This window comes from Opisthocomus hoazin, chromosome 26, assembly GCF_030867145.1.
Source record: "Opisthocomus hoazin isolate bOpiHoa1 chromosome 26, bOpiHoa1.hap1, whole genome shotgun sequence".
NCBI lineage: Eukaryota > Metazoa > Chordata > Aves > Opisthocomiformes > Opisthocomidae > Opisthocomus > Opisthocomus hoazin.
This window is the reverse complement of record NC_134439.1, coordinates 3,883,652-3,896,341: the sequence shown is the minus strand read 5'-3', so window position 1 is coordinate 3,896,341 and position 12,690 is coordinate 3,883,652. Positions and strand designations below refer to the sequence as shown.

General features: G+C 49.6%; 1 protein-coding gene across 11 annotated transcripts in view; it reads right to left on the bottom strand.

The window, feature by feature from the left end:
* Window positions 1-12,690, bottom strand: part of TANC2 (tetratricopeptide repeat, ankyrin repeat and coiled-coil containing 2) — a 261,577-nt gene that overhangs the window by 9,094 nt on the left and 239,793 nt on the right. For 9 of the 11 annotated variants that reach the window (XM_075443400.1, XM_075443403.1, XM_075443407.1 and 6 more), the window contains 8 exons: window positions 11,602-11,735; window positions 11,050-11,173; window positions 6,246-6,421; window positions 5,828-5,960; window positions 5,245-5,274; window positions 4,249-4,340; window positions 2,637-2,783; window positions 608-708 (listed from right to left, as the gene is read on the bottom strand). In XM_075443400.1, coding sequence (XP_075299515.1) covers window positions 608-708; window positions 2,637-2,783; window positions 4,249-4,340; window positions 5,245-5,274; window positions 5,828-5,960; window positions 6,246-6,421; window positions 11,050-11,173; window positions 11,602-11,735 — 937 coding nt within the window. The remainder of the gene's footprint in view (window positions 1-607; window positions 709-2,636; window positions 2,784-4,248; window positions 4,341-5,244; window positions 5,275-5,827; window positions 5,961-6,245; window positions 6,422-11,049; window positions 11,174-11,601; window positions 11,736-12,690) is intronic. The other 2 variants (XM_075443404.1, XM_075443405.1) reach the window with 1 other exon arrangement.

Here is a 12,690-nt window from a genome sequence, read left to right as displayed (position 1 = left end):
TAATCTCACATCTTTTAGCCTCCAGGGAGGCTAACGAGGGAATCCTCCGGGCTCTACCTGAGATGCAGAGATCCCGGTGCTGCAGCTCTCTAGGAGCTGGTTGCAGTGGTCTGAGCACAAGCCGTGGCTGCACGGTCACTGCACAGCTCGTCAGCAGTCTCTGCCTTGCAAAAAGGGCTGTAGGACAGAGAGGTTCCTAGATTTTAAGGCCAGAAGAGATCACCTTGATGAATGAGTCTGCCCTCTTGCGTGACACAGGCCACAGGGCTTCCATGAGTCATATTCTGCTTCAAGTCCAAGTTGTGGTTGACCTCAAGTGTATTTTTAAAAAGAATACCCAACTCTGGTGTAAAGGTTTCCAGTGTAGTAAGATGTTCAGACGAAGTTCAGCTAAGATGAACCTCTCAAAACATTTGCATTCAGCTATCTCCAGAAACTACCAAACGAGGGAGGGTGTTACTTCGAGAGGTTTGTCATCTCATTAACGGATGGTCCTTTGCCATTTCTTCCCATGGGGACACTGGTATGGTTTTGCCCGGCGGATGCCCACATCGGTGTGGCCAGGCTTGAGGAGCCCAGCCCCTCGCACTCTGCTCTCTCTCCTCACCTGCTGCTGCGCTTGGCCCTTGCTCTTGCGTAGTAAGCTTCGTAAGACTTCGGTTTCAGCTCCAGCGCTTTAGTAGCAAATTCCTCTGCCATTCCAAAATCCTGCCATTACAATAGGTGTGTAGATAAGTAATTGAATAGACATAGAAATAAAAATATATACAGTTTGGGAAGAAAACAAACAATGTGGACCATTTTTTTGCAGGTACCATGGAAAACTTGCCGGTACTGGAATGTTTCACAAGGATTCAACACCATTTACAGCCAGAGAGCTACGATGGTACGTCCAAAGACTCCGATCCCTCTCGTAACGCCGGATGCTGTCAGCACCCACAGAGGCCAGCGTGCACTGGCTCCGTTCTCATTGATTGTGTCCCCAACAAGTGCATGCAGTCCCTCTCCAACAGCCTACAGTCTTGAGGAAACATCTGGTCTCGTAAGAGCCTGGAATGTAATCTCATGAAGGATTTTTTTCTATAGTTGAAAGCAATAGGAAACCTTTCCCACGCCCTCTGCTTCCCACTCCGCACCACACTGACATACTTTGAAGGGGCTGAGTAAAACCGCACATGAAGGAAGGGACTACGGTACCTCAGTAGCTACAGACAGGACCTGCCTGGCAACGGTGTCCTACCAGTGTCACCCGTCCCACTGTTCCTTGCCTCTCCCCTACACCTCACCTGGGAGACCAGTTTGGGAGTGGGGAGGGAGTGGGTGACAGCACGGGATGGAGACGGCTCTGGATGCTTTTGAGTGGCGAGTGCCACGAGATCAGACTATCCGCTACGGTTCAAACCCTGCCGGCCGTCCTCCCTTGCCTCGACCCAATGCTTTATGCACCACTAAGGTCAGCTCAAGCTCCACACTTGTGAAGGAGACCTTTTCCCAGTGGAGGGGCTTTCATTTCACAGCCAAACACTGCTTTGGATTGCTGACTTGGGCTATGACCCTGAGCAGTTCTGGGAGAAAGGACCCAGGAATACTCCTGATTTGTTCCAAAACTCCGTAAGCAAACTCTTGCTCTCTGGACGCCCTGCCTGGGGAAGCTCACACTTTCGTTTGTACCTTCAGTAGCAGTTACTGAAGAGATACTGCCTAATAGACTAAACTGGGAATGGAGTCAACAGGTAGGTACTTCTACAGACTCATCTATAGGCGTAAAAACTGCAGAAGCAACTGCAGCTCTCTGAAAATTTCTATCACAAAACCTGGGATTCTCCAGTCAACGATAAATTAAAAATGTTGTCCTTCAAGCCCAGGCTTAGCTGCGAGTTGGCTTGTTTAAAGAGCAGGTTCACACTTTTTCTACAAACTGTGTTGTTTGTTCACCAGCGTTCAGATTTTACTTCCATCGCTTTTCATCTTTCTCCCTCACAGCTTAAAGAAATGAAGGTGTCACAAAACCCCCTTCCCCTCCAACGCAATCTTTGCTGGCCTCAGTGGAGATTTCACTTTTTGAGTGGAGGGAGACTGGAAGGCGCAGGGGTGAGAGGCTCCGCAGGCAGAGCAAGGGGAGCGGCACTCGTCTGCTGGCAGAACGGACGTGCGGCAGGGGCTGGTCGCTGGCTGCTGCTGGATCGGAGCGGGGCGAGTGAGCTGGCAGTTCTGGGAGGAGAGGGAGTATGAGGGGGTGTTTCTGGATGAGTCACTGCCCTGGGGAAGTGCTAGCCCCCTAAGCATATGCTCCTTCATTTTAAATTAATTAGTATTCAAAGGAGCTCATCTCCTGGCTCCTCCCTCACCGCTGCCCTAGAAATCTGGAAAATGCCTCCACCCCCAATTCACATCATCATCAAAAGGGAGTAATAAAAAATTCAAAAACCTATAAACATAGCAATGAATTTTTAATCACCAGAAATGCATATTAAATCATTACTCCTTTTGAATTATAAAATGTCAGTGCTCTGTGAAGGACAACAAGGTCCAGAGATCTCCAAGGTCAGAGCACGGTCACAGGATGGACATGTCTCTGTGCACAGGCAGAAAGCTGGCAGCTTGTGCCTAAGGCCGCGAAGAGTGGGGAGACTTACGTTCATTTTCCTTCGACATCGGGAGAGGTTGAGAAGCAGCGACACCTTCAGCTCACGGAAGGTTTTCAGGTCTTCTCCAAACCCTTCCCTGGGGAATTTTTTCAGAGCATACTGGTAGCGCTGGGCAGCCTCTTTCACTTTACCTTTCTAATAGAAGGAGAACATGTCAAAATGCATCCTTGGGTTGAGTTTACTTCACTGCAGAGAACTCACTCACCAGCCCCATGAACGTTTTGGGTGGTGAAGGTAACATGACTTCACTGTTTAGCCCTTTTCTAGAAAGGAAAGCCAGAACAAGGGAACATCTGATCTGGAAATGCAGATGCCTTGTGCCAGTTGAATTCTCTCACTTCTTACAGAGTTGCCATGCTACAGTGGGAAACACAGCAGAAATTGTGTTACGTTAACTCAATACAACTCCATCTGGTTTCTGGATGGATGGTCTTTTCAGCTGGGTGATCAGTAACCCATTTCTGGGCAACACCCTACACCCAAAGCTTAATAAGCACCAGGGAGGGTAAAGAATACAGAGTGTGGGACTTTGGGTGGGGTCCCCAGGGCTCAGAGAAGTCTCTGCAATAGAAAAGATAAATGCTATGGCACCGATGTGGCTCTGCAGTTGGACAAACAGGTTGGGATTCATCTCCCTGGACTTTAGATGTCTAAAAATTAGGTGTCTACATCTAAGCCTGTCAATTGGGTTCCTGTTATAGTTATTGGGACACAACAGTCACCTTCAGAGGGTGACTCATCTTTGCTATTTTGGGCACCTCTTTTTGGGATGGGATGATCTACACCCTGGAGGGGGCCAACCATATCACCTACAATGAAGGAAAGAGGGCAAAATGGGATCTAGGACACATGGAATTCATGATGACCCAGACATAAACTTTGTAGCTACTAACAGTAAGCTTTCAAACCTTGTAGACTCAGGTTTCTCTGCTGTATCGTGTATCTCTGGCGGATAACTCCAGTTACAATGCCAGCTTTGCATTTTCTGCTTCACCCTTCGAGCCTAACAGTGAATCATTGTTGTACTTGCACATTTTGCCTGTGTGTGCAAATCTCCAGGTTTTAAAGATCGGCTTTAAATAAACACAGAGCAAAAAAGACTCTCTGACTGTAACGGTGGAACGTCTCCCACGGGCTAAAGGACACGACAGAGCCATCTGTGTCCTGACAGCCTGTTTTCACTGCATAAAGTTTCTTCCATGAGTTTTTCTGGGATATGCTATCTTGTTGCCTTGCTCCACAGCAGTAAGTGCCTGCTAGGTAATGACAACGTTGCCAGATCTGATGCGATGACATCAGCACTCCGAATCTCTGTAAAACACTTGGGTTCTGGTGTTTCCAAAGAGGAAATGAAGTGCTGGCTCAAATCCAGAATGCGGAGAGACTTGGCTTTGCTTCAGCTTCGTTACAGATTTGGGCAATCAATTCCCCCTCCCCAGCCCCACTAACCAAAACCAAACAGTCTGCAACACCAGGAATGCTGTGAGCAGTAGCTTCCACTTGCCACGGATTAAGGCAGCAGCATTGCTCCGTCAAAACCTCATACAAAGTTGCGCTGCGAGCTGCATCTGTTCAATTTTTCCACAACCAGCCTTCTCACCTTATAAAACATGTCTCCCTCCTCCATCAGCTTGCTCAACAGGATGATCATGATGTCTGGTTTGGAGGTTGCCATCGCCCATGTTGCTGGACCTGTAGTGTACAGGATGCATGATGGGTAAAGAACTCATACAATGCAAGGGTGGTAGGAAGCTGGGTGGAAAAAATATCCTGGGGTGGGAATTTCTGCTGGAGAGAACAACTTGGCATGGTCAAAGGGCAGAGCGCTCCAAATGACTGAGCTGACAATTCCTCTCACGCTTAAATTACCGTCATCCACACTGCAATGGTTATCCTTCGCAGTCGTTAAGGCGAAGCCTGATCGCCGCCGCCACGACGGGCTGGGGAATGACGGGAGCCGGTTCCACAAGAGGGCACTGGTGATTGTGGAACCAGCTGGGGCGGGGGAAACCACACGGATTCAACAGGAAAGAGTCGAGTGGTTACGTAAAAGCCTTTCTCAAAATCTCTGGAAGTCTGCTAGGAAATCTGCAGTTCGCCTGTCGACAGGCGTTTTGTGTTGAAGTGGATTGTGTTTTCCAACTTCACAAGATGTGAAATACTAGAGCAGAAAATCCATTAAGGTGGGAAATACGACAACGGAAAGGCCGTGTCTAAGGGCTGCTGGCGCCGAAGCCGTCCGCTGGGCTGGGGACATGCTGGCTCTGCGCAGGGCTCTGCCCGTGCAGAGCCCGTCGATAGCTCAAGGTCTGATACTGGGAGGGAAGGGGCGGCAAAAATTTGGGGACAACTCATTAGTGTTGGTGAGGAATAAGTCAACAATATTCTATAAGTAGATTCAGTACGTTTTGGGGGAAGGAAGTTAGTTTTTGAGTTCAAGTTATTCTCTGCAACAGTCATTAAAAAAATTATTTGAAGGTGAGGTAAATTAAAAGATTAGAGGTGTTGGGGACGCATGCAGGCTAAATCAAACAGGAGAAAGCAAGGCTGACAAAGCTATCAGATCGAAGCTGATGCTGACAGCAATGAGATATACCTCGTGGGCGACTCGGTAACGTCTGACAACCTTCAAAGAAAGGAGAAAACAAAAAGTTGTAGGAGAGAGGGGAAAAAAAAAATGGATGAAGGTGGAAAAAAAAAAAAAAAGGAAAAAAGCAGCTGTGAGAGGCAGGCAGCAAAGAAGCCGATGCACCAGCAAAATCCCCTTTCACAGGAAAACGCAACGTGAGCAGCTGTGCGGCGCAGTGCGGGTAACACTAAGATCTGAAAGCATACACAGAGCGAGTGAACGCAGCAGCTCACAGCAATGCATGGACATCGTACGTTTGTCGACTCAGACCAGTAAAGATAGAAAAAGCATTACCAGAGGAAAGACCTTGCCAAAGGAACAGTTGTTTATTGCTTAACTTTGCTAAGTAATACGACAGGAAAAAAAATATTCCCCATTTTAATCAAGAGAACAAGGCAGTCCTGACTCGCCGGCTGCTGTCGGAGCATGAAGCAGCGGCTGGGGCTGAGGCTACCTCTGCGTTACGCTTGTGTTTTCTAGGAAGCCAGCCCCTCTGCTCGGAGTCCTGCCCAAGCACAGAGCCGACAGCGGATCGTCCCTCGGTCCCTACCTATCTTTGCTCCTTTCTTCAGGAGAGTGACGACGACCGAGGTGTTGCGGCACCCCACTGCCCGGTCGAGGGGACGCATCCCGCTGTAGTCGACGTGCTCGATCATGGCCCCATGGTCCACCAGAAACTGAACCTGCAGTGAGAAGCCCGACTGTCATTTCTGCTCCCGGGCGAGACCTTCGCGCGCCGCTGGGGATGTGCACCCAGCAAAACCTCGCTCTGCTCCACTGCTTGGGCTACAACCACCTCTCTGGGTCTGAGGGTACATCAGTCTCACGCGTTGTCCTCTGTGGAAGCGCCTGCACGTATGGAGGGCCAGGACTCTATACGCTTCTTGCTACCTCAAGCTGAGCTGGACTATTCTAAGGCTTTTACACCAACTGCCGGTTTTCTTCTGCGTGTCTTAGAGACCACTTACCACCTCTGCATCGCCGTAAAAAGCTGCCAGGTCCAGCGGAGTGCGCCCGTTTTTATCTGCGTGGTCGGTGGCCGCTCCGTTCTCCACCAGGGAACGCACCACGGAGAGATGGCCCTTCAGACAAGCCCAGCTGAGGGCTGTCAAGCCCTCCTTGTCCATCAGAGCAATGGAGGCACCTGGAAGAACAAGCAGCCGTTCACTGAAGGTCTCTCGGTTGTTGAGCGCTATAACACAACAAACCATCCACTTAGCGATGACAGCTTATTTTCAGAGCTAGGGACATAATTATTAATTACTTTCTTAACATTTCTGCCCCCATGGATCCCACCCTCCATGGCAACTTCAAATGCACTGATGGGAACTCTGGCAAATGAGTTTATTCACACCAAGCTGCAAACTTTTTCGCACCTAGCTCTGTAGGCTTTTCTGGCAAACATCATCTGAGCAGCAGGGTGTATTTGACATCCCTCATCTGAGACATCAATCTTTCTTTTTAACTGTTTTTTTAAAAAATCAAACCCCATTCCAGCCTGCGTGAGTCAGAGATGAAGACCATTTTGCTGTTTCAGCAGGTCATGGCATACCAGGGGAACTAAGTCAATTCAGCTCAGTTCTTCTAAAAAAGCACATATTTTCCCCTCTTCACTCCCCTCCCTCTACCCAAATTGACACAATTTCCAGCAGTATTTCTCCCTGAACTTTACCCAATATAAATACAACATTGTGGGATAAACTACTGCCAACTGCAAGCCGAGGAGAGAGGGACTTGACATTTTCTTGGATGAAGACACCGTGCTGCCATACCAACGGGTCAGTACTGCTTCATACGGCATATGGATACGCATACGAGATCTGCACAGCAGCATTAAGCGAACACTCCTCTTCGTGGCATGAAGACAACTCCTGTTGCCATGGCACAGGCAGGGCTCCGGCTCTCCAGCGTGCAGAGGAGATCTGTATGAGCTCTGCTCCTCCGAGGAACTGCGGCTACCTGCGGGATGCTCCCGCCAGCAGGCTGGGATGAATGGCTGCTGCAGTATTTTTCTCTTGTAGGTAAACTCTAAACTGCCCAGCGTGAGATCTTCACTGGCTCCAGAAAGCTCAGCCAGTGGGGGAGTAATGTGAATTTCCTGAACCTTCCCGTTCATCCCGCTGACGTATCCCCCGGTTAGCACACACCGCCCAGATGACAGCAAATTGATAGGTCTTCCAGCTTGCACAGCTTTTTGTTTGCGGAGGAGCACCACACATGAACATTTGCCAGGGCTATGCTCAGAAACCTCCGCCCAGAGCTCTCCGCATCGCCGCAGCACCCTGCCTCCGACCCGCAGCGGGGAGCGCCAGCCAGGGAGGTGGCACATGGCGTGACGCTGTTGGCAAGGCAACATCGACGTCCAACCTCGCGCCAGCCTTCTCTCATGTTGCCCACACGGCACCCAGGAACCCTTCTGAAGCTCTGCGAAAGCCCTCCAGATGATCCTCAACTGACCTAAGACCAACTTTCGCTCAGTAAAGCCGGATAAAGCCTCATTTCATTCCTTCTTATTTCTACAAGTGACTTTCTTGCAATCAAACCACTGAAGTCTCCTCTCATGTTTTCCCTTCGACTCTTCTGGAGCAGGTGAGAAAGCTCCTGCAGTAAAAGGGAAGGCTGGAAAGCCACCTCATCACTCCACCTTCCCGCTCCTTTCCCAGTCCCGTGGAAGAGACGCACCATACCCCCGTGTCACATGCACAGACTTCAGGGTATCGCTGCAGCAACGCAAGCTGAAGGTCTAAGGGAGCAGACAACGAGCACCGCTTCAGAAATGCCCGAACGCTGCTCCGAGGCAGGCTGGGCACGACCAAGCTCCCGAGGCAGGCGCGGCTCCCAGCAGAACCTCTGCTCGACTTTGAAGGCGTCTTTGGCTCCTTCGGGGATCTCGGACCTACTTGGTGTTAAGGCAGTCAGACATGAAACGAGCGGGTGGATTCGAGGGCAAGTGGCTTAAGGTGACCTCATGGGACCACGTCTTGCTGCAGTGGGAAAGCTTACGTCTGGGTAAACCCAGCTTGCTTCTGAGAAAGGCTGGGCTGCTGCTCTGCCACTTAAAAAATCACTGGATAAACGCAAGAGTTTATAACTTACTGTGTTATCCAGCAGGCACACAGCAATGAGCCAGCTAGAGGAAAATAAATCAACTACTGACACTGCTGGAGCATCAAAAAGAAGCAAGGAGCGGCCAGGATGGCCGGATCCTTTCTGAGCAGAAGAGGCACCCAAAGGTGCAGTGCCCGGGCAGGGTTACCCCCGCGGGGCCGAGGCTCAGCGTCGTCTGTCAGAGGCACAAGGCAGACCGCGAGGAGCAGCAGCCACACCTACCACCTACCCCAAGGCAGCAAAAACATCGAGGGATTGGTTTTTTTCAGGAAAATGAGATTCAGAATCAAACTCTCTCCAAGGGGAGTGAGCATCAATCACAGAATCATTAAGGTTGGAAAAGACCTCTAAGGTCATCAAGACCAACCATCCACCCAACACCCCCATGCCTGCTAAACCATGTCCTGCAGTGCCACATCTACACGGCTTTTGAACCCCTCCAGGGATGGGGACTCCACCACTGCCCTGGGCAGCCTGGGCCAATGTCTGACCACTCTTGCAGTGAAATTTTTCCTAATATCCAATCTAAACCTCCCCTGACGCAGCTTGAGGCCATTTCCTCTCGTCCTATCACTTGTTACTCAGCAGACCCCCCTCACTACACCCGCCTTTCAGGTAGCCGTAGAGAGCGATAAAGTCCCCCCTCAGCCTCCTCCTCTCCAGACTAAACCACCCCAGTTCCCTCAGCCGCTCCTCGTAAGCCTTGTGCTCCAGACCCTTCACCAGCTTCGTTGCTCTTCTCTGGACACGCTCCAGCAAGTGTATAATAAATAATCAAGAATTATTTTGCTTTGCGTAACACAGATCTGTATAAACATCAGCTTTAGCAGAGCTGCTACCAGGAAAGTTTAATCCACTGCTCACACATCCATTACTTCTGGGTGTCAGGCGAGAGCAGAAGGTAACTCTAAAAATTTGGATTTCAAATTGATTGATGACTGCAACTCTGTTAATAAAAAGTGTTTACAAACGCTGACTGTGTTAATCGAGTACAGTCAAATGAGATTTGCTTTGCAACACACTAATTAATGCTTATGGCTTATGATTCACACACTTTGATTTTCATGAAACATTGAACAGGATTGTCAAAGCCATTTTAATTAAAATACACCATATATCACTGTACTCTGCCCAGGCTTGAGCTAACTTTTCAGGACCGTGTGTTACAGCATATTTAGTGGAGTTTATAACGCTATTTAGAAGAATGGACTTTTTAAAGTAAAAAAGATTTTTGTATTATTGACTTCTTGGACTCTCAGTGTCCAAAGAGCCAGGGGACCACTACATGCATTTGTGGGTGATCCCACAGCCAAGATCAGCTTATCTGGTATTTTCCTCCTCCACTGAACCAGTCCTTATGCAACATGCACAGTTCTCAAGTCTAGCAAAAAAAAAAAATCACTTATTTTAAGCCTTGTACAAAGATTCAGTCAAGCTGCAAAAGGGGCCACATTACAACTCAAATATGGAGAGGGTTAATTGGAAATTTTTAAAAACATCAGAAAAGAATTAATTGAATTAATGCCTAAGAAATTCCTGCCTCAAAGTGATCTTTGTCACACCCCTATGCAGGTTACAGCACTGAACAGCAATGACCCCACTGCCGGTGGCTCAGGACAGACAGACAGGCCATGAGACAATGAGAAACTTGTTCCTGGAAGCACTTCACAGTGAAAAAGTGTTGTTACTACTACTATGTAAAATATCTAAGTGTCTCACACTTTGGCTAAGAGGTCAGATACAGTCCCTTACGATATGAAGAAAATATCCCTTCCCAAAGAGGGATCTTACCTGAAATACAAATATCAAATAACACTACAAGAATTAAATGCTATTTATAGCCAAAAACAAATGGAAAATTACCCAAAAAACCCAAACACTGGCCATTTGTAAATAAAAAAAAAGAGGTCTCTAAGGAAGTACCGCAGTAAGAACCAATCGTGCTCACACAGGTCGCAGGCAGCGTGGTGCTCTGACTCACCTCGACCGTGTACAGCAGAGATGAGTAAAAGTGAAACACGTTCCTGTTGACTGACTCCAAGGGAAGGAGAGTTATTAGACACCAAAAGTACCCAGCAAAGTGAATCTGCGAGTGCAAAGCTGAAGAGCAGCCTATCTTCAAAACAATTCTGATTTTCAGCAAATACATCAAAACCTCGCCTGTGTCCGGGCCTTACCCTCCTGCTGGTGTCAAGAATGTGGGCACAAATACCAGCACTAAAGATGGAAGTGTTAAAAAGTGTCCCAAACTCTGGTCCTGTGGTTGGGTCTCACCTGCCTGTCCCAATGCCACGTTCACGGTTCAGTCGCATCGCTTGCTGATTTGGGTCTACGGGGAAAGCTCCAAGCACGGCTCAAGGGTGTTTGCTGAACTCCGTGCTCAAAGCGCCGGGGATGTGTTTTATTTCCTAACACAAAGCTGTGGTTTGGAGGCTGTGAGCACCAAACACAGACAACAAAATGGAGAGTAAAGACTAATGCTGTGACTATTCTAGTCGTCTTCTCTGATAAGCTGGATATGGTGCTGAGGACCTCTCCCACTGCCCGATCCCACGGTGGGATTAGAATCCCCACCCTGACGTTACAAACTCCAGCTGTGCAGGAGACAGGGCGGTGGGACTCGTCACGGCTGGTCTCCCAACACACTCCCAAGCGCACTCTGACCTTGTGCAAGCAGAAACTCCACGGTGCCTAGATGTCCCTCAGATGCAGCCATCATCAGCGGCGTCCGCCCCTGCTTGTCTGCCATGTTCACATCAGCGCCGTGTGTGAGTAAGAGGTCTACAATCTGCAACAGACAAAGCGAGAGCACACGTTGCACGTAGAGACCCAGCTGGGAAGAAACCAGAGCCAAAGAGCAGAGCGGTCCCCGTGTCTGGAAACCTCACCCCCAAAGCATGGTGCCCTCTGGGATTAAAGTTGCGAGAGCAGGGCACAGGAGAAGCAACGGAGGGGTAAGGACAGGAAAAGTGACCTTGTAAGTCAAGAGCATCCCATTTGCTTCCCAAATGGTGAGATAACACTGTACTTCAGCAAAAGCTGCCTGCAGCCAGCAAGCGCTGAGGGTGTTTGAAGCATCAGTATCACTTCTTCTCACTGCCATCATTCCCCAGAAGCACTGGGGTTTGTATTCTCCACCCATATTTCAGTAAGATGGAGGGGGACAGCCTGACCCTACCCCTGCAGCCACCGCGGCGGCGCGAGGGACCTGCTCACCTGCCAGTGCCCCTGCCGCACGGCGCTGAAGAGCGGGACGACGCCGCGGCGGTTGGGCTGCGCCACCGCGGCACCCTGCTCCAGGAGCAGCCGGCAGACCTCCAGCTTCCCGCGCCCGGCCGCCGCCGTCAGAGCTGGGGGAGAGAGAAAAGCCGTGAAGGGAAAGAGCCGCGCTCTCCGTGGAGCTTCTTCCCATCCGGAGACAGGTCTTTCTGCTGGGTACCGAAGCGGTGGTGCCTGAAATGCCAAACGTATCTCACGACAGGCAAAATGAACAAAGAAAATGGGCTCGACCAGTACAGTTCTAGCTCTTACTTGTCATTTTATTTTACTTCAAAGGTCACCTCTTCCATGAAAAATTCTTGTAAATGTTATGGGAAGAAGCTGATTGGGACCACAAGCTTTTATTGTTTTCTTGCAAGTCATAGATCATAGAATGCTTTGGGTTGGAAGGGACCTTTAGGTCATCCAGTCCAACCCCCCGGCCATGAGCAAGGCCATCTTCCACTAGACCAGGTGGCTCAGAGCCCTGTCCAACCTGGCCTTGAATGTTCCCAGGGATGGGGCCTCCACTAGCTCTCTGGGCAACCTGGGCCAGGGTTTCACCACCCTCATGGTAAAAAATGTCTTCCTTACACCTAGTCTAAACCTACCCTCCCTTAGTTTAAAGCCATTACTCCTTCTCCTATCGCAACAAGCCCTACTGAAAATATTTTCCCCATCTTTCCTGTCGGCCCCTCCAGGCACTGGCAGCTGCTCTAAGGTCTCCCCGCAGCCTTCTCTTCTCCAGGCTGAACAGCCCCAGCTCTCCCAGCCTTTGCTCACAGGAGAGGTGCTCTAAACCGGATGAGAACCACAGTAAGCATAAAATAATCTACAGCCATCTGTGACTGAAGTTCAAGGCGTTGCTGCACAGAAATATAGAGCCTTGTCCCAGGAAACCTTCACCACTTCCCCCCCATCCCTCCTGCACGTTTCCCCACTGCAAAAGCCACAGGCTGCAACACCGACTGTGTCTTAGCAGGGGCCCAATGTCCAGAGAAAACACAGGTCTTTAGGTACGTGCTGTCTTGACGAGATCTTCTGCAA